The sequence below is a fragment of the Bacillus rossius genome, chromosome 3 (genome assembly GCF_032445375.1).
Source record: "Bacillus rossius redtenbacheri isolate Brsri chromosome 3, Brsri_v3, whole genome shotgun sequence".
In the NCBI taxonomy this organism is placed as follows: Eukaryota; Metazoa; Arthropoda; class Insecta; order Phasmatodea; family Bacillidae; genus Bacillus; species Bacillus rossius.
The window spans coordinates 29,176,205-29,197,778 of record NC_086332.1 but is presented as its reverse complement, the minus strand read 5'-3'; the positions used below and the strand labels follow the sequence as shown (position 1 = coordinate 29,197,778).

At 33.1% G+C, this 21,574-nt stretch overlaps 1 protein-coding gene across 2 annotated transcripts in view; it reads left to right on the top strand.

The window, feature by feature from the left end:
- LOC134530446 (cell adhesion molecule Dscam2) overlaps positions 1 to 21,574 on the top strand; it is a 469,894-nt gene that overhangs the window by 398,223 nt on the left and 50,097 nt on the right. For both annotated transcript variants that reach the window (XM_063365267.1, XM_063365269.1), the window contains 12 exons: positions 5,801 to 5,920; positions 6,922 to 7,095; positions 10,181 to 10,328; positions 10,588 to 10,736; positions 11,377 to 11,508; positions 11,645 to 11,812; positions 12,558 to 12,777; positions 14,534 to 14,775; positions 15,554 to 15,709; positions 18,035 to 18,177; positions 19,316 to 19,472; positions 21,236 to 21,505. In XM_063365267.1, the coding sequence (XP_063221337.1) occupies positions 5,801 to 5,920; positions 6,922 to 7,095; positions 10,181 to 10,328; positions 10,588 to 10,736; positions 11,377 to 11,508; positions 11,645 to 11,812; positions 12,558 to 12,777; positions 14,534 to 14,775; positions 15,554 to 15,709; positions 18,035 to 18,177; positions 19,316 to 19,472; positions 21,236 to 21,505 (2,079 nt within the window). The remainder of the gene's footprint in view (positions 1 to 5,800; positions 5,921 to 6,921; positions 7,096 to 10,180; positions 10,329 to 10,587; positions 10,737 to 11,376; positions 11,509 to 11,644; positions 11,813 to 12,557; positions 12,778 to 14,533; positions 14,776 to 15,553; positions 15,710 to 18,034; positions 18,178 to 19,315; positions 19,473 to 21,235; positions 21,506 to 21,574) is intronic.

The following is a 21,574-nucleotide window of genomic DNA, read 5'->3' as shown; positions in this document are numbered from 1 at the left end:
ACACCGCACACCTGCAGATACACGGTGGATCGTACTTTTGTTTAAAGCCGGCGTTCCTTTATCGTACTGAATTATTGCGTAGCAAGTTTCTTGTTTTGTTGTATGATTTCTTGTCCCGTTTATTTCCACACATCCTGTAGAATTGTTAAGTTGTCTTCTGCCGGAAACAATCTGTGATCCATAAACTTTACACGTACTTTTTTTTGTTTACTTGTCATTGCCTGCAGTGAAGCCACAAATCCAGCCTTTTACTTTCGAAAACAGTGGCATCAACGAGGGCAGCTCCACCCGAGCCATGTGCTCTGTTAACGCAGCCGACACGCCTTTGGACATCAGGTGGCTGAGGGACGGCCAACCTCTGTCCCCGGCCTCCAGGAAAGTTCGTAAACTTGACGACCTGACGATGATCCTGTCCCTCGGTCGTGTCACTCTGGGCGACGCCGGGAACTATACATGCGTAGCGTCCAACGCAGCAGGCATAGCAAGTCACTCTGCCGTTCTCAGAGTTAAGGGTAGGGTAAGGGAGTAACTTGAGCGCTGTTCATTCAACCACAGCTATGATGTAAACTTTTTTTTCTTTTTCTTTATTGGTATTTCAAAGTTTCATGTTTTGTGTTAGACACACTCACACCCAAGGCAATCCATACTCCATATGTTTTTTTTTTTTTTTTAGTTGCCATTGCATTAAGTCCATATATAATTATTTTTTTTGTAGAAATGCCGCGACAATTTCAGTATTAATATATAAAGTACATTATTAGAAATTGGTGGAGTGTGAGATCTTATGCTTCATCTGCTGCTTTAAAATATTTTTTGTTGGTGTCAGTTGAGGTTCCAGTTTTGCGTCCTCTTGTTGTTATTTATATTATGCTTCAGAGTTTTAGAAGATATTGGCGAGTTGTCATGTGTTGCTGCAAAAGACGACTGTTGGTTCCTGAATGATCTTTCGCTTTGTCCAGTTACAGAAGAGTAAAATACTATACTTTGAAGGATGAAATAATCTTCTTACATTAATTTTGTCATCTTAAAACATTCAGTTAACTACATAAGAATTCAGACACCAAAGAAATCAAAGAATCACCTCAGCCCATTTTATTTATTTCACTCATATGAACAGCACTGTAATGTAACAAAATTCTTGTCAAATTGTTATGATACACTAACATCCAATACTGGTAAATTTTGAATTAGCTTATAGTTTATATTATTCTAAAATAGTTTCTTAAGTGGTAAGTTCAAATTTATGTCCATTTAAGGGCACTGCGTGATTTTTCTTCAGAAATTTTAAATGGGTTTTTGTGAACAAATCATTGACCATTTGTTTTTTCTCTACAAATTACTTTGGTGCACTTACAGCACATACTTAATTTTAAAAAAATGGTATGCAAAACAGGTTTTGATACCATCTTCAGGAACTATAGTGTTATTTTTTATCATTTTAATATGTTTGATATAGCCTACTCAAAATTAATAAGTATAAGATATATACACATATACATATATATATATATATATATATATAAAACTACATAACTACCTACATACTTTATACTTTATTTATTTTTTTAACGGTGAGCCATCATTAAAATGTGTGCGGAAGAAATGTGTAACATTTAAAACATGACAATGGGAAAAGCAAGTATTCATATACTACCTATGTTAAACTTTTATTTGTATATTTTGGATTGGTTCTTTGGAAAAATTAATTTCAGTATAGATATGTGGAAAGGTTATAGTTATTGTATATTCCACTGAATTTTTTTTAAGTGATTAGTTTTGAGGAAAAAAATTATTATAATTTTACCCTAAACATTTATGAATGATGTGAACACATTCGCAACTTGTATTGAAAGAAAGAAATCAGAGAGACATTTGTAGTTTTTTTCTTTGCTAGTAGAACAGGCAAATGTAATCACTGGACAGCCTTTAGATAACATGTCATACAGAGATGGAAAATCACCTTTGCTGATGATTAAAACTTGAAGCAAACATTAAAAGTTTGTATATTTATGAGTATTGTGAAAGTTTTCAGTAGTGTAACTTCTAGCTTCTGGGAGAAGTAGCCTTACAACACTGTGCCTTGGGTTTGAATGATTTTACGAGAAACAGTTTAGATAACTTTCAAGTTTTGTTGTCACGTAGGTGGCCCAGTGCACACATCATATTCCTTATCCTTGTCCGTTACCTCATGCCTGGGCCAGTTAGAAGCAAGGGTTTTAGGGTCACACTTCTTTTTCCTTTCCTTTTCTGTCACTCATTACTTCTTTTTTTACTTTTCATTTATGTTATTTCATTTTTATGACTTTCTTTTTATTGCTTGTTTAACCCAGTGAGTCTTGATGCATCATGAAGTAGCTTACAGTATGTGTAATGATTGAACATGTGGATACAGATATTTTGACAAGTTCAAAATATAGCATCTGAATAATAATTATATGGTAATATAGGCATTAAATACGTCAATATAAGAAAATTTACTAAACCGTCTTAAGCTTATTTGTGTTTCTGATAAAACATTTTTCAAATTTTATAATAGACATATCAATTTTTATGTATAAGAATTTCTATGGTGTGAAAAAAGCATAGGATTTTTAATCAAGTGAACAACATAAATCATATTTTGCTGCCATAAAATAAAATTTTGCTATCAATTTATATTAGTTATGTATATATTAAATTTAAACATTTTAATTTCTGTTTTAAACTTTTCTTTACTAGGTATTTTTTTGGTCTTTACTATTTTTTTAGAGAAATAAATAAGTGCTTAAATGATGATTTTTTAATTTTCCTTAAAGTTGAATGGTTATTGTTTTTGACATGTGGATAAAATATATTATTTATGTTAGTAGAAGAAATACTTTTGACACTTCAAATAAATTTTGACTGGTGATCATCAAAAATTTATTTATTCTGTAAGTGGTTTTATAATGCATCAAAGACTCACGTGTTATGTTAGCAAGTCATTGTAAATGTAATAATTGCATGGTTTTATTTTTGTTGCTTGGCTTATTATTTAAATTTTTTTTATAATTGTCTTTATTGTGCATGATTTGTGTGTGAATAAATAATATATATCTTCACTTAAGAAACAAAACCATCTATATCCATTACTCAGAATTTTTTCCTAACACTATATTTGTGTAATTTATTCAGTTCTTTAATATAATTTAACAATTAACTAAATATAACAATGGGATGTTTATGAAACATTATTAAACTTTTTTTTATCGTAAAATTTTCAGCAGTTATTTATTTATCCTGAAAACTTTCCAAAGTGTCCCTTAGACTGTATTGTTTCTTAAGCAACAATTGAATGGTTTTCATTGTCAAAATAAGATGTGAAAAATATTTCTCTTATATCTATTATATTGAGTAAGATTTGGTTTCAAAGAAGAACTGCGATTCACTCTATTTAAACAAACTTATTGAATATTTTGCTGGTATTCACTTTTTTAAACAAACTAATTGAATGTTTTGTTTCCTAACTTATCAGGAAACTTTTCAATCTTATAGGTTTTTTACATTAAAGTGCTGAAGCTCATATTCAGCAAGTTGACGGAAATTATATACCATGGATGAAGACCCATACAGAAATTTTTTGAATTTAATTTAGACATTCCAACAATTACAATACAGTATTATCTACTCTTGATTATGTTGGCTAATTTTTGTATCTAAAGTGCACTGATAAAATCATATTGCTGTCAGAGGGACAATGAACTGTTTGGTATATGTTTTTCATGAAATTTTAGTAGTTAATGTAGTTTAATTTTCCCCAACATTACTTTCATAACTTGTAATGAATCGACTCTTGAAAACAGTTGTTCTGCTTTGAAACCAGTCACATAAACTGTAATTTTTTTTTAAAGTGAAATAAAGTAATTATTAATTATTAGTTACTGAATAGCTATGAATATTTTTTTTTCAATCGAGATTTTTTTTTGCGGAAAATAATAGATTTCTCTCAAGATGCAATTCAGTACTTTTTGTGGCATCATTACAATCATTCACTGTTAGTGATGTAAAAATTTTAAATGAATTTTCTTATTATTGTTTTGGCAATGAAAACTTTTATTTATACTGTGTACTCAACAAAATTTACTTTGTTAATATGTATACTTGTTCATAAAGATAAAAATATATTTTATTGTTATTAATGTATTTTTTTAACACATAAAACATTAAAATTAATTACTCAAAAACCTTCAGAGGCAAGTTATGTATGCATGTGTTGCGCAAATTGACGAAAGTTGAAAACCTGAAATATACAGGTACATCAGGAATAATTAATACCTTTTGAGGTGGTCTTTGAAAAACATTTACCATAATTTTTTTTTTTCATTTGCTTAGCTGTCTTAAAGTGCCAAATGTAAGTTTATTATTATAAGTGCATATAACAAAGTCAAATTGTACTATCGTCCATTATTACAGACTGTTGGTCCTTCTTAGTATTAAAAGTATGAGGGTAATTTATAGACATAATCCCTGTTGCAACAAGCACAGTAAATGTAGGCAGTCACTACACAAGGATAGCCTCAATCATGTAATATACTAGGGAATAAAATATTTAATCTCTTTGCTGTATATTATCTTTGTAATTTCTTTGTAGTTCCCCAGCATTATACGTGAGCAAAGTTTGAATTTTTTTAATGGGTTTATTTTTAGTTTTTACTAACTACATGAGTGACCAGCACTTACAGCAAGCAACGTTACACATGCACATTTTTTTTACTCAAGGCTTGCAGTCACTATAGGAAGCATGTCAGCATAGCTCACGTGGTGCTCCTGTCTGGTTTTCTTTGTCGAGGATCACCAAAGCAGGGAATGATGGCTGTGTTCGAAAAACTAATAGCTTCTTATTAAATGTTCAAAAATTTGAAAACTTTTTTTAGTTGAAACTAAATAAAAATATTAGTTTAAAAATAAGGATCACTTTTTTGCTTGATCATAGTTTCAATATTATTTTTGCCAGTTTGGGTATTTGTTAGATTAAATTTTCAAAAATTAAAAAAAAAATTATTTAACTGCTACAAAAACATTCAAAAGGAAAAAAAAAGTTTAAAAAAATGCAAGGCTTTATATTTGTAATAATTTGGCTATTCTGATAGCCAATTTGAATAAATATGATTTATTTTATTTGTTCATAGGCAATATTTCTCTAAATTGAATATTTCGTTAGTCTTCTATTTTAAATAAATTGTATTTAATATGTTGTTTATCTATTGATGATGGCAGAAATAGTATTAAAGAATCTTGATTCTCTTTTAAACAGCAAACTCAAAATTTGTCTCTGAAGGTATTTCAGTGATATTAAATGATCATATCTAAAATGTTTTTCAAAGAAATTAATTGAAACATAGATTTTGTTGAGTGGTACATTGTGCATGATGATGTTGATGTGTTTTTTTTTTTAATAAACTCCTTCAGAGTTGATTTAACAAATTTTTCTACCTAACAATATTTTAATTTTTTTTTAAATATTTCATATAAACTTTCAACTCCTTCAGAGTTTGTTCAAACAGTTGTTATCTCTTGTAATAATTTAATTTGAAAAAGTAATTACATTTAACTATTTCACATTTTGCAAATTAAATTTAGTTGGCCAAGCCAGAAATACTTTCTCAAGATTTTGTTTATAAATATTTCTGGCCAATGTTCATTTTGATGATTTCTGAAAGATAATTTCAATTTTGTTTAACTTTTAAAGCATAACTTTTTCAGTAAAAAAAAGAGAGAGGCCATATTTAGGGACCAATATAAAGTACATAATAACTAACAGGACTTGTGGTCGTTGTTCTAGTGCCTCCGAGATGGATTCAGGAGCCCACTGACAAAGCTTTCGCTCAAGGCAGTGATGCCAAAGTTGAGTGCAAGGCTGATGGCTTTCCGAAGCCCCAAGTCACGTGGAAAAGAGCAGCTGGTAAGGCATTTAGGAGCATTAGTTATCAAAGGCCTGTAAAGTTGGCAGGTGTCAATGGTATTTGTTCTCTCTGACCGTGCTGAATTATCAAAGCCGAATAACAGTGGTGATTAATACTACATAACATTTGTGTTATGCCTTGTAAATATTTTTTTCAACACAAGTTTGAACTAAGTTATGACAATGTAACATTGGTATATTTACAGCATTAATAATTGTCCAAATTGTCACAATTTTGAGAATTTTGAAAGCTAAGTAAAATGAAATATATATTTTTTGATATAAATTTAAACCATATCATGAACCAGCCATTAATTAGCATTGCCTTTAAAGCTAAAAGTTTTTGTTCAGTAAGTTAGTCCATTTAATTCTCATTAACAGTACCTACTGCACAAAAATGTTAAAAATTTAACTTAAACACTAATGCCGCAAAAGTCAGAAATACACACACACACACACACACACACACACACACACGCATGCAGGCACAAAGAGAGAGAGAGAGAGAGAGAGAGAGAGAGAGAGAGTTCATCTTGTAAAAGTTAAACCACTCAAAAAGTATACAAGTTTAACAGTGTTTAGCATAACTATAAAATAATGACCTGGAATGGGACAACCTCTTTTAAGTAAATTAAAATGCATTTTTTATGTTATGAGTTGTCTTTCATATACCTACATATTAAAGATGTTACAATAATACCAACTCCATTTACATAATAGTTTTCTTGGTTTTAAATGGGTTTTATGATACTGTGCAACACCATCATAACATTTTTTTTTTAAGTAATATAACTATTTCTACTTTTACTAAGAGGAAAATTTCTAAAAATTCAGTTGGTGCGAAAAGGGTTTAAGGACTAAGTGAAAGTAGTTTTTTAAACTGGATAATATTATAAACAGAATATTTTCGAACATGGTGACCATACAGGAAAAAATATCTCTAGTTCGCATAATTAAAATGCTAATTTGTTTGTTTTTGATTTATAATCTATAATTTACAGGTGAAACTCCAGGAGATTATAAAGACTTAAAACCTAACAATCCCAACATAAAAGTAGAGGATGGAACCTTGACAATCAACAACATACAGAAAACTAGTGAAGGTTATTACCTGTGCGAAGCTGTAAATGGTATTGGATCTGGTCTGTCTGCTGTGGTCCTCATTAGTGTGCAAGGTAATCTTTGATTTTTATTATGGCAAAATATTTTTTTTATTTGCTTCATGAGATATTTAAAATATAAGTTAAGTATAATTCAATCAGATAATCATAAATTTTTAAGTTAATTTTAGCTTTGAAATTTAACCATATAATTTCCTGTAAATATTAAAAATATATTTTACCTTTTGTTCTTTCTAAAACAAAAAGATATTGTATCTTATAAAGTAACCTCAATTATATATTAATTTACTGACTGATTAACCATCCTTTTTAGTACCGTATTTAATTTAAAAAATGTAAATAATTGGTTTTTGTTTAATAGATTTGTATTTAATGTAAGAATTCTCCTCAGTTTTTGAACATATTTCATTGGTTGTGTTTTTACACTACCAAAATTTAAACACTAAAACTGTTTAAAGGTTGTTGATTATACATACTTGGTTGAGTGAAAATAATGTTTAAAAATCTTACACTAGATTTAGAATTTCTATTGATTATATGTAGGTACACTTACTAACATCCTTCTCATATAGTTTGTAATATACTGAGTAAAATTATATTTAACTTTGCAAATATAGTTATTAAGTCAAAATTAAGTAAAAACCAGATGGGCATAGTAATTAAGCTTCATATGTGACTTAACAAAGCAACTCATTGAGGTTGTACAAGAACACATCCCACCCTGGGGTTGAGGGAGGGGAGGTGGGTAATGTTCCTCTTGCGGCCATGACATCCTGTCTCATAGTTAGTCCTTTAAGCCCACCCCACACGATGCCCATTTTCTGCTATAACTTCTGTTATACCCATGGGTATAAAAATTTTCATAAAAATTTGTATAGCAGAACCGCAGAAAGATTTCTTAACTCCATACACACGATACCTAGAATGCTAACAGAAAACCAGCCAACGCAGTTGCCGACCAAAGCAAACATATCAGGGGAGGATAAACCTGTCGTAGTCAACTTATCAAAATTCTGAAAAAAAAAGTGAAAGTTACACCTGTTTGTGTTAAAAATTATGTAACTTGCGGAAATATTATTTGATATTTTATCTTATATTTTTCATTTGCAAATAAATAAAAAAATTGGTTTAGTATTTAAAAACAAATTAAGAGCAATTTTGGAATTACAAATATATTTTTAAGTTGTAGGTTAATTTCAAAATCTTAAAATATATAAATTTAAATGATACAAGGGTCATTGGGTTTACTAAATGTAGTTTATGTACGGTTTAAATTCTAATATTAATTTAATTATACAGTTAATCAAGCTAATTTCAATGTAATAGTAAAAAAATGCTACCGATTCATATATGTTATATATAAGATTTATTGATTACTTATATATTTAACTACATAATTAAAGGAATTGTAACTAATATTTTTTGTAACCCAGTGAGACAAATAAACACGCACATACCGCGTAATAAATTTAAATCTTAGGTGAAGAAAAACATTTTGCATGTTTTTTTTTTACCCTCACAGGTGTGTCGCTATGAAGTATCAGTTTATTCATTATTAATTTATGGACACACGTTTCTTAATAAACGTTGGCGTTTGAATTATAAAATTAACTTTTGGTTTAAATTATTTGTGAACGTGTGATTTTACTTTACTTTTTTAAAAGTAAAAATAAATCTAGGTACGTAGTACTATGAATAAAATCAATGGACTGAGACACCTAAATGTAGTTAATAATATTATATCATAAATTAATTCTAATAATTTATATTTGCAGAAAGCACAGTATGTACAATTTAATTATCTGTTATTTAAAAAAAACTAAAAAAAAAAAAATTGAACTGATGAGGATTCGAACCACATTCAAAATCACCCTTCTCCGCTGCCATTGTGCCCTTCGCCACTACGCTACCGCAACTTCTATGAATGTGTTAGGAGATAATGGTTAATATAGAATGCAACGTATTTTCATAACGTATTTTAAAATTTCCGATTACTTCTTTCTGTGGCAATTTCAGCTTAACAAATATATTCCATAGTAGTTTTACTATTATAAAGTTTCATTTGGCATACCATTACATTTGTTACGTCCCTTAATGTTGACAATACAGACTATATACGGGGTTATATTGCAACACGTGGGTCCGCCATCTTGACGGCTCCAGCTCGTGGGTATAGCAGAAAAATAGAACACGTTCTATTACGGTTTTGGCTAAGACTTCGGTTATGAAAACTTTTATACCCAGAGCCAGACCCTTTGGAAGGGTGCTGAAATGTTACCCACACGGGAGCAGGCGCGCTAGCATAAAAATTACATGAAAACTGCTAAGGAAATGGGTGTCGTGTGGGGCAGGCTTTATCATCGCCTCTCAGAGCCTAAGCAATCATCACACCTTGTCGCCTACATCACTTTGTATACTGATCTATTAGCATCCACAGTTCGTGTTAACTTATCTAAAACTTTTTTTTTGCTGCTTTGAGGCCTGCTCCAAGGAGTGGACTCTGTAACCTAATTATTTTAATCCTTCATGAATTTTAACATCGTTTTAGGCAAACTCTTTAACTTAAGACCAGGACACAAGGTGACCTGGTCCACGCCATATACTGATTACATGCCATTGGGTCTTTAACTACTTCTGTGTTTATTATGTATTTTTTATTGTAAAGAGGCATATTCAATAAAAACCCTTGTACCAGAATTTATCATTATTCTTTCAAGTGACCATGTGTTCGATTGTGAGACGGAGACGTGTGGGACACCCGGAGAGCCCATTTAGTTACCATCCGTGTATGTAATAGTCTTGATCGGCTGTGTTTGTGGGAAGATTTTGGGCCTAGCGCTACATGGGCCACATCACGGCCTTGAGTAAGAGGCATAGCCGGGTCCACGTGCCGATCCACGTGGTGGCATGCTTGTAGATGTACCATCATTCTAGACCTTCAATCTCAACACGCCCGTATTAAACCCCGTGTCAACTGTATGTGTTCATTTCAAAATTCTTATCTATCGCAGGATAAAATGTCGCCTTTAAATATCATCTTGACAATCTAATTTTTTTTTTGCTATTACATAATTGTTTGGAAAATTCTCAAGTTGGTCTTTTTAATGTTGTTTTTAATGTGTATTTTGTGAAAATACAGCACCACCTCATTTTGAAATCAAACTGCGCAACCAGACCGCCCGACGAGGAGAGCCTACAGTGTTGCAGTGTGAAGCTCGGGGAGAGAAACCTATTGGAATCCTCTGGAACATGAATAACAAGAGACTAGATCCCAAAAGTGATAACAGGTGAGTCCTGACCTGCAACTGAATTTAATTTCCTGTATCGGCAAGTGATAAAGCTACTTCTTTTAAATTTCTCTTCCAGTAGAAAATAATTGCTGGACAGTAGTATAATGAAGCTGCAAGAGGCATTTTGTCTGTGATTACCTAATTTTCACAAAGTGGCTTTCATAAAAATAAGTTTTACAATTGAGCATAATTTGCATTACAGTGTGTTAAGTTTTGAATTCTTTTATTTCCTATGAAAAATCTCTTTTGTTTATAGGTATACAATCCGTGAAGAAATCCTTCCAATTGGAGTCCTGTCAGACTTGAGCATAAAGCGAACAGAACGAAGCGATTCCGCTTTGTTTACCTGTGTAGCTACAAATGCCTTTGGTAGTGATGATACTAGCATCACCTTAATTGTGCAAGGTAAATAGTTTTACCTATTCCTTGCTTTTAGAAGGTCAGTATTGTATGATAATGGTTTAATATGTCTGCTCTGAATTATTTGGATTTAAATTATTGTAATTTATAAGATATATTTCAAAAGAGCTAACCTCTTTTCTTCTATGTAAACATGGTAAATGAAGTGTTAATATTTTAGTCATAGAAAATACTTATATTGGCAATAGTTCTTGACAGTAATGTTTTGTGCTGCCACTGACATAGATACTGTAAGACATAAGGTCTATGTATCAGTAAATTAAGCTTTCAAGACATGGACATGTTGTCACCGGTGTATTGTTGTTATTGGTAATGTCAGTTAATTTTTATTGTTGGGACTGTAATATTATAGTTTTGTTTGTACAAGGTGGGCCAAAAGTCACAAAGGGGTTATAACTATTAATAAATTTTTATCTATCATTAGTTTCTGTTATTACGAATGGTTTCCCACACATGTGTGTAAACAATCGCCCATCCTTGGTCTTAAAGTTTGTGAAAAATCACTGTAAACTAATGATAAATAGAAATGTTATTCACAGTAATAACCCCTTCTTGAGTTTTTGCCCAACTTGTATGTGTGTTTATATATTGTTAACATAGAATTTGTTTTTGATTGCAATTTCAGAGGTTCCGGAGGTGCCGTATGGTTTGAAAGTTTTAGACAAATCAGGACGATCCGTTCAACTCTCGTGGGCGGCTCCCTACAATGGCCACTCTCCCATCAAGCGATATCTGATTGAATACAAAATATCAAAAGGTAAGTTAACTAGTTTGTAACAAATTCACCCTGCCTCAAGCATGAAGTGTTAGCGATCACAGCCACCGAGGACTCTCAGCTGTTGCGTGTACACGTAACTTATGATAATGGTGTTTGGTGATTCTTCTTGTTGCAGGCACTTGGGAAGCCAACATTGACAGGGTTCTTGTACCTGGGGAGCAAACAATTGCAGGCGTGTTCAACTTGAAACCTGCCACCACGTACCACTTGCGCATTGTGGCAGAGAACGAGCTGGGGGCTTCTGATCCATCCGACACGGTGACGATCATTACTGCTGAAGAAGGTAAATGTGACTGCCTCTTGAATTGTTTATTTTCTAGAGGTCTAAGTGTATAAATTTTCCAATTACAATGTGTAAGTTGGGCTGGGGTGCTTGTATGATAAAAAAAAAATTTTAATGAAGCTATCGTACAGTGCACTAAAAAAAAAAATTTTAATGAAGCTATCGTACAGTGCACTGAACCAAAAAACTTTGCTTTAAAATAACATACATGATAATGAAACTTATAATTATTACTTAGTGTTAAAGCATGAAATTACTTAGATTCCTGTAAGTATTTTTAGTATACAACAGATTGTTCACATAAAATAAGGTTTTTTGAGTAAACTTTTTTTTCTTGTGTAGTTATATGACTCTGGGTCTTGAAATGTTACTTTTTTCTCAAAATATGTTGCTAACACAAATTATGTGTGTGTGTGTAATGATTTTTTTTATTTGTTTTATTATAAATATAACCCCGTTTTCAAAAATTTTATTAGGTATTTATTGGCTAAGATATTAATAATATGACACCTAACTATTTTGCACACCTATTTAATGGGATAATAGTAATTTTATATAGAGCTTAAATAAATGTGGGCATTGGAACAAATTTTTTTAAATATCTCCCCTTAAAATGATAGATTTTATGTTATTTAGTACTTGGGAAATAATTTAGAACTGTAGTAATTAATAGTAGCAGTTTTGTTTGTAGCTGGTTTGAAAGTTTGTTTCGTGTGGTGACGGAGCATTCTGTTTGCCGTTGCAGCTCCCAGCGGCCCTCCCGTTGGGGTGAAAGTGGAGGCTGAGGACCAGCACACCCTGAAGGTGCTGTGGAAACCCCCAGAGCGCGACGAGTGGAACGGTGAGATTCTTGGCTACTACGTCGGCTACAAGGAGGCATCCTCGGAGAAGCAGTACGTGTTTGAAACAATTGAGTTCAGCAAGGAGGAAGGCAAGGAACATCATCTCAAGATCAGTGAACTGAAGTAAGTGTTTCATATTTGGGTAAGTTGTAAGGGTCACAGCTTTTCCATAAAAAAAGTTTTATGAAATTCAGAATATCGTGTTTTTGAACATTATAGATGTTCATTTATGTACCCTGAAATCAGTGCTTCCAAATTCCTACTTGTTTCTTAAAAGTTACTGTTTCTTAAGGTACATTAGGTAGCCTGTGATACAGTCATCACCATGTTGCACTTAAAATAACATGTCCAAGACTGTTTTCAACGCGAGATCGGCCTTATCATTGTCGCTGCCCTACGGTTTACTTAATTTATACTAGCTGTAACTTGATCCTGTAATTCTCCAGAGATCCGTAGGAATATAGCATAGCCGAGGCTGTTTTAAAAATACAGAGATGTTTAATGTCAGTAATAATCTCTATAGAACCACAGGATCAAGTTGCAGATTGTAGTATAAAGTAAACAGCAGAGTGGCGACAAAAATCAAGCCCATCTCTCGTGGAAAGCAGTCTCAGTTAAACACACATAACATCATGGTAATGAAACTTCAAGAATGAAAGAACACTCACCTAGATAGGAGGTGATTACATTTTCTTCGCCGTGAGGAGGAAATGATGTAGATGTTCGCATCGTTTAGTTACCTTCTATAGAACATGATTTCCTCAACCAACTCATTAACCACCCCACATTTTTCGCACTTTACCTCTTAAGACAACTGGCTATGATCTACTAATTCCACGAATCGACTAAACCCGCAGATTCGAAAACGTAGCTGATTCACAACCTCAGATGCGCTGTCTGAAACATCAGCCATTTAAAATACAGAAAATACAATGGAACAAATCTAACGAAACTTGTATGAATGTTTACAAATTTTCAGGGCACAGCTACGAAATGCACTTACACAAAGAAATTCCTGCAGCAAATGAACACAAGTTAAATTTCATGATTAGCTTTCCATGAGAATTGTTCATTACTACATGCATCAAAATAGTGCTTTAAATACAAACATCAAAACCAATTGTATTAGAAAAAATTACACATTATAAACGACATGAACCGAAAAAATATAAGTTAAAAAATTTTTTTTACTGTTACAAACACACTACCACCAGTCAAATTGACTATTTTCATTCATAATAAAATACCACTTTTTACACTAGTTGTACCAAAACTGATACACACATATAGGTAATATGGTGGCGGTAATTATATAATGACATTATAACAACGGTAAAAATTGTTTCCAAATAATTGGAAAGTGCGAAACTTCATCTCCTGTCTGAGAATAAAAACCAAAATGGTAGGTAGAACTAAAAACAAAATTCTTTTTGAACTCCATTACGAATATGCATACTTAGCTTTTACTTAATTGTTGTAATAATATACTTAATTTAATATTGACGTAAAAATAAAAGGAACATAATTCTCAGAAACCAGTAGGAATTTAGTAACAATGTTATCAGAATAAATAAAGGAACATCCCTAGTGTTCAAAAATCCACATTTGGAATTTTATTAATTAATTAATTTTTTTTTTACAAAAAAGTCATGATCCTTACAATTAACTCATTTTTATAAATAAATGACACTTTTGGTGTAATAATAACGAAAATTTATTTTGGTGTAATATTTGGTGTATACGTAATACTTTATCTGTTAATGAAAAGAATTTATAAAAAAAAAACCACAGAAAATGTAATTGGCTTCAAAATCAACCAATATAAGGTTGTGTGTAAACAGTGGACGTGTCAGCATAGAAAGCACTGGTCTTGTTGCAGAACGTACACCCAGTACGCGGTGGTGGTGCAGGCGTTCAACAAGGTGGGTTCTGGGCCTGTGTCGGAAGAAGTGCGCCAGTACACGGCTGAAGGGATCCCGGAGCAGCCTCCTCAGGACACAACCTGCACGACCCTCACCTCCCAGACCATCCGAGTTTCCTGGGTGTCGCCGCCCCTCACCTCTGCCAACGGCGTCATCAAAGGCTACAAAGTAGTGTACGGTCCCAGTGACACTTGGTACGGTGAGTAACACTTCTAATATACGGTAGAAATAAATGTGATAGATTTTTTTATTTTTTTCATTACGACTACCAAACTAATGTAATATAGCTGGAAATGTGTTGCCTTTGGAAAACATAGTTGCCTTTTTAAATTACATTTTTGTTTCGCTTGTGATATTCTCATTAGGCAGCTTAATGCTGCATGTGTATGTGGTTTGTCTGGACCTAGCCACTAGCAGGTTGCTTTCATCTGAGATCATCATTTTTGACAAATAATGAAATATCAGTGCTTCTTTGTTGAGGTTATGTGATGATGATGGAGGAAAATTGCATGTACTAGAACATTTTTCACTTACTTAAAAAAATTTTCGTAGCTAAGGCAAAGCAACATTAAAATAATATTAATGTAAGGAAACGTCTACAGGATATTTTAAATTATGTTAACATACTCAGCAAAATACCAGTTCATCCTGTGAAGTATCCAGTGTAGGCTATTCAGTAGGTCTGGCTGAAGGCTTTTTTATTTTTATATATAAATGCTCACTGATCATTCGTGAATGTGAAAATATTCGTAATACCTCTGCAAGGGACTTGAAATCAAAAGGTTTGAGTAGGTAGTTTGTTTGTATTATTAGCATTTATTGTTTTAATTTACCAAATTTAGTAGTTCTGAGATACAAAATTAAATACTTAATTTTTAAATTTTGTGGAAGAAAATGCATGGAACTGTTAATCTGTGGTTTAGTTTTAATAATGTGTATGTGTCCACGTGTGTTTAAAAACTTAACATGTCTGTTAGATGAGAACACAAAGGACACCAAAATAACTTCATCGAGTGAAACAATTCTACATGGCTTGAAGAAATTCACCAATTACAGCATGCAGGTCCTCGCATTCACTTCAGGAGGTGACGGTGTGCGCAGCGCCCCGATTCATTGCCAAACAGAACAAGATGGTGAGTGTTTTAGTGAACATCAAAAGTGTGTGCACGTACATCTTATTTATGAAGTTATATTTCTTTAGGAATGTGATGGAAACATGATAGGAGTGAATTTTTACGATGTGCGTGCACCATGATTTCATACAAAAAAAAGCTACATACAAATTAAAATTATATATGTGCTTTTAAATATTATACTTTAGTGATTGATATTGATACTGGTCCATACCATTAAATATATATATATATATATATATATATATATATATATATATATATATATATATATATATATATATATATATACACAGTAGAATCCCGCTGATGTGACCCCTAACTTTTTCCGGAAAAACTAACTTATAAACGGAATGGTCGCAATAGAGAATTCGGAGTGTCACCGCAACATCGGATACATACACGTGAATGCCGCTCGGGCAGTGTCTAGCCGAGCTCGGCGCGTCCACTATCGCACGAAAAGCCGTCTCAGCTGTCATGTTATCTTACCCGCCCGCACGAAAAGCCGCTGTGGTAGCTTCTGCGAGAGCGTAAGAAACTCGTCCGGCCAGGCTGGCGGTAGCGGCGGCTTGACGTCATTACGTGACATGACGCTTACCTCTCCATCCCCTGCTAATTCTTCAAGGCTCATCCCTCCCAGAGCCACAAACCATGTAAAAACATACCCCCCCCCCCCCCTTTACCAACTAACATTTCAACACATTCCCTCCCTTATTTCAACCTTCTGCGTGAGAAACTGTCAGCATCGTCCTCCCCTCCATAGTCAATTCTCGGTAAAATAAATATTTTTATGGGCTTATACGACTGTCCTTCGCCGTTAATAAATACTTAATAAGTTATTATGATACAATTTGTTTATTAGTCGCACAGCAGTTTCTGCTGAAAAATCACTAATACCTCGAATTTTATTGAATAGAAAAATTTAGCAGGGCCGTAATATATTTATTTTACTGCACAGTTACTTTTCTATCTGCATTCCAATGTGTTTTTTTCTTCTTCTCTTTTTTACACTGTGAAGGGACGTGGAAAAGATAATTGCTTGAGCTGTCAAAATAAACATCGCTGACGGCAAGGACGGTCTGTCGCTGTGATTATCTACTCCAAAAACATGTCACAGCATTTCAGGATAGCATTGTTCTTATATCTTTCGTTTATAGCCTAATGTTTTCTACCTGATCCACGCAAGTTCCTTCGCCACGTTTTGAACGAAAATAACCACCAGCCGGCTAGCATAGCCGAACTCGCGTGACACGAATTCACGTAGCGCAAGTATTATCGGAACCCATTGTTCGGGGTATGCGAGTCCGAGGTGTATAGAATAATTCCACGCAATTTTTTTTTGTTTAGCTGCGCATGTGCGAAGTCAGTGATGTTATAGAAAAATAGCCGAGAACCAAACACCTGGCGACGTCGTTAACACAGTGAACACAGCTGTGGCCAGTGACACCTGAGATGCAGCTGGCAAGATCACATCACACTAACCAGTCGCAAGACAATGGCACGGGACCGGGACACGGCAATAGACGCATGCGTAGATGCTATCAGGTGATGCGCGCAGTTTACCGGTATTGGCTAGCGTGGACAGTCTAGAGGGGTGGTATCTATTTTTAGCCGTCTTTTGTATGCCTGTCTGCTTACAGTACAGCGCTCGCCAAGATAAACGTGAACACATAGCGCCCAGCAAACTGTAACAGACTTGTTTTTCAGCCGATTTTACTCAAATTTTCGACTTTCTCTGCTCAAATTTTTCACGGTTTCTCAAAAAACGATCGTATAAAGGGAATGGATGCATCAGAGGGGGGTCGCATCGGCGGGATTCTACTGTTTATTATTGTGAGTATTAGTGATAGAAATTGTGTTTAAACCTTTTTCAGGTGTATTCTCAAGTGTATTTATATAAATGAGGTTTTGTTCCTGTATGTTTAACTTATTTGCCCTTATAAATTATTACATTATTGTTTAATAAATAATTGAAATCAATAAATTAGAATAAATATTTACCATATTTATTTATTTTCATTATTTATTAAAAATTATTTTGTTTATGTTACTAAATTAAATAATTATATTTGGTTACAATAAAATAAAATAAAATAAAATGTTCAGTGTCTTAAATCAAAAAGGAGTATAACTTCTAATGCATGTACGTAAGTACACGCACCTTTTTTTTGACTCCATTTATTTGGCGTTTACAAATTTTTTGTATAATTTTTACATTGCCATAATGATGAGAATATAGTGATTTTATTTCATGCTGGAATAATTTTAACATTTAGACATAGTTTTGAAGCGTACTTCAGTTTATACTGATTTTTGTTTCTTTAGTACCTGAAGCGCCAAATGCGGTTAAGGCCCTCGTCATGTCAGGTGACTCGATCCTTGTGAGCTGGAAACCACCCGAACAGCCAAATGGGGTTGTGGTTCAGTATACCGTTTATGTGCGAGAGATATCAGATGAAGGAAAAGAGGTAAATGTTTTCTTATTTTATGTGTATAATATATATTTACGAATATTAGTGAGTGGTGGAATAACGGTGGCCTAGTTCACTTGGAAAGTAGAGAAGGCAAAAGAAAGAGCAGTACTAATATAATACTGAAACAGTTATGATCAATTTGTGTTTGTTCACTGCTGTAAATTTAATTGAAGTACACAGAAGTACACAGTCACATCAGAGCAACTGAATGCTTATTTCATTTTATGATTTTTATAATACATTTCCAAACATTGGGTTTGTGGAGGAGGGGGAGGGGAGGGAGGTGATGAAGAGTCATCCTTACCCTCCTTGTTTGAATGAGTTGACAATTAGAATGAAGTCTGTGCCTTTTTTACTGACAACAGTGTTGAAGTAGAATTATTTTTATAATTTCTTAAGCGGTTTAAATTTTTGAATTGACTGGTTGGTTGGTTGGTTTTTAGTGATCATCCTGCTCATTCATTCTCCAATAAACCCTTAAAATGTAATTAAGAAGCTTAAATCTATGATTGCTAGGATTAAGTATACTAAAAACCATTAAAAATATTTTAGACGACTGTTAAAAAAAAGCTAGAATTCAAAGTTAACTTTTAAATGAAGAGAACTGAAATTCTTTTTGGGGGGTTTCAGGATATTTAAAATTTTAATGTATGTACTTAAGACCTATGTATTTTGACAATAAAATATGTATTATTAATTTAATTTGACGGGCAGTGTAAGATAGTGTGGGAAGATTTTGTAAGTGCTAGTGTGCTACAGTGGAAAAAGTGTATGTTTAAAGTTGTTAATCCATGTCTAGTTCTTCTCTCTGGCAGATAATGAAGCTCTAATCATTCAAAGGAAGTGAATAATTATTATGCACTTCCTCATTTCAAATTCTCCTTGCTCGAACTTGTACTAACACTTTTGCACTCTTAATCTCTGCTAGCTCAGGCTGTTCTTTATAATGTGCTATAGAACTTCAGATTAAGGGGAATCAGGAATTTTCTCTTCCGTGTAGGTTCTTTGAACCATGGTGAGGTCAGCTTGATAATCTCCATATTCCTTCCTCCCCCAACTTTTCCAATACTCATTCTTTCTCTGTGGTCAAATGTTATAGTCATTAAAAAATTAATCACACTATATTATTCAGCTAGAGCCAAGAAGCCAAAAAGTTCCACCATTCCAAATGAGTTACGAAGCTACAGACCTGAAGAAGGAAGAACGTTATGATTTTTGGGTCACTGCTTCTACTGTCATTGGTGAAGGACAGCCTTCGAAACCTGTCTCCCTCTCACCAAGTAACAGAGGTAAGTTTTGAACAAGTAGTTTTTGTAATGCCATTTCAACATTACTTTTCAAGGCTGCAACTCACATATATTTCAGTTTATCTGTGAAGTATCAGGTCATGAACAAAATGAGTAGGAATATGATTGTGATGGTAAATTGTGATAAGATAAAAATAACTCCAAAAGGTGTCTCAGTAAACCATAACACTGAAATGCATGTTAATACTTTAATAAAAATAATTTAAAAATTTCTGAGCAATTTTTTTTGTAGACATTCCATGTAGCCAATATTTTAATTCTAAAATTCAGCTTATATCACACTCAAAACAACACTGTTTTCTTGAAAAATAGTATCAGGAAATATTTTACCATCTTGTAAGTTGAACATTGCACCATCTTCATAAATAAACACCATTTTTAAAAATAAATCATAAATTCATGTCTCAAAAGTAAGTCACATAAACCATTAGCATCTGTCAATTTAATTATTTAATTGGGTTAATTTAGTAACAAATCATCCCAACATATTCTTAGAGCGATTAAAAAAAATGGAAAACTAAAATCTGGCTGCCTTGATGGAGAATCAAACCCAAGTCCTTTCAAAAGCAAGTACATTGTTTTACCACTTCTTCACTTTGCTTGGTAATTAATGAATTGATAAAAGTGTGGTAGGTATCTGTGAAATTTGGCATATAGCCTGACCAAAATTTTTTATTGTGTTTAGATTCAATAAGGACAGCTAGGAAATTATTTTGTAATTATAGTTAAATACCTATTAGTTTATCATATTAAACTAGCAACCCGCCCCAGCTTCGCATAGATGTGAACTACAAATGAGACCTAATTTATATTTAATAACTTAAGTATATTCAGTATCAAGTTCTCGTAAGTGTATGGTGTTTTCAAAAATTGCATACCTACCAACACGTTCTGCCTGTAACTAAAGAAATCCTTTGTAAACAATGTTGTTCTTTTTTTTTTTTTTTCATGAGACAGTGCAAAGAGATTTTGTTTAAAAGTCATGTGCGAAAGGGCTACATATAGTTGTCCATGTAACAAACATTCAATGCTCAACTCATATATATATATATATATATATATATATATATATATATATATATATATATATATATATATATATTAAGATATACAATTCTTATTGATATATCAGTTATTTGTAAGACAGCGTAAACCATGTCAGTAGCCTAAAAATATGATTGTATTATGCACATAAACCTTCTGGAAGAAATTCTCTAAATGATGGTGAAAACAGCATCATAATCCATTGTGTAGTTAGAAGAGATAAGTGAACACTTGAACAGACATATGCAGATAGCAACATTGTTTTATACTAGAGATGGTTATTGAGTAATACTATTTAATGGATACGTAACTCAAGCAGCACGGGCACCACCGGCCTGATATATCCCGATCATATATTAATCAGTATATGAGTGAAGTGTGGGAGGAAGCATAGAAATACTGCATTTTGTTACTCTAATGGGTTCTTATTGGAGTGTTCCCAGAACAGGATTTCAATAAATCATTTTTTCTACCACTGAACTCATAGAGCAATTAAATAATAATTTAAAATTTAATAATTTAGTGTTATGCTACCATGAACTTCATGTTGTCATTATGCATGTATTAAACAAATCTTTAGTGAAAGTTTTTCCCGTAAACTTTCAATTCTGGCATTCTTAACTTTATCATATTAATTTTAAGGAAAAAGTATTCCTCATACCAAATTAAGCATCATTCGAACTTTTACGTTAACTCCACAGTTCCTGCCAAAATTGCTTCGTTTGACGATTCGTTCACCGCCACGTACAAGGAAGACGTGAAGCTGCCGTGCCTGGCGGTTGGACTGCCATCTCCAGACATCAAGTGGAAGGTGAAAGGTGTGGCATTCCAACAAGACGATCGTCTGCGCCTTCTGCCCGATGGTTCTCTGTTCATCAAGTCGGTTTCTAGGCAAGACGCTGGCGAATATTCATGCTCTGTAGAAAACTCTTTCGGCCATGACACCATCACTCACCAGCTTGTTGTACATGGTATGTATCAGTTCATTAACCTGATGTTAATTTAAAACTTAAGAGAAAACTGGTTCAGCAGTGTAACCT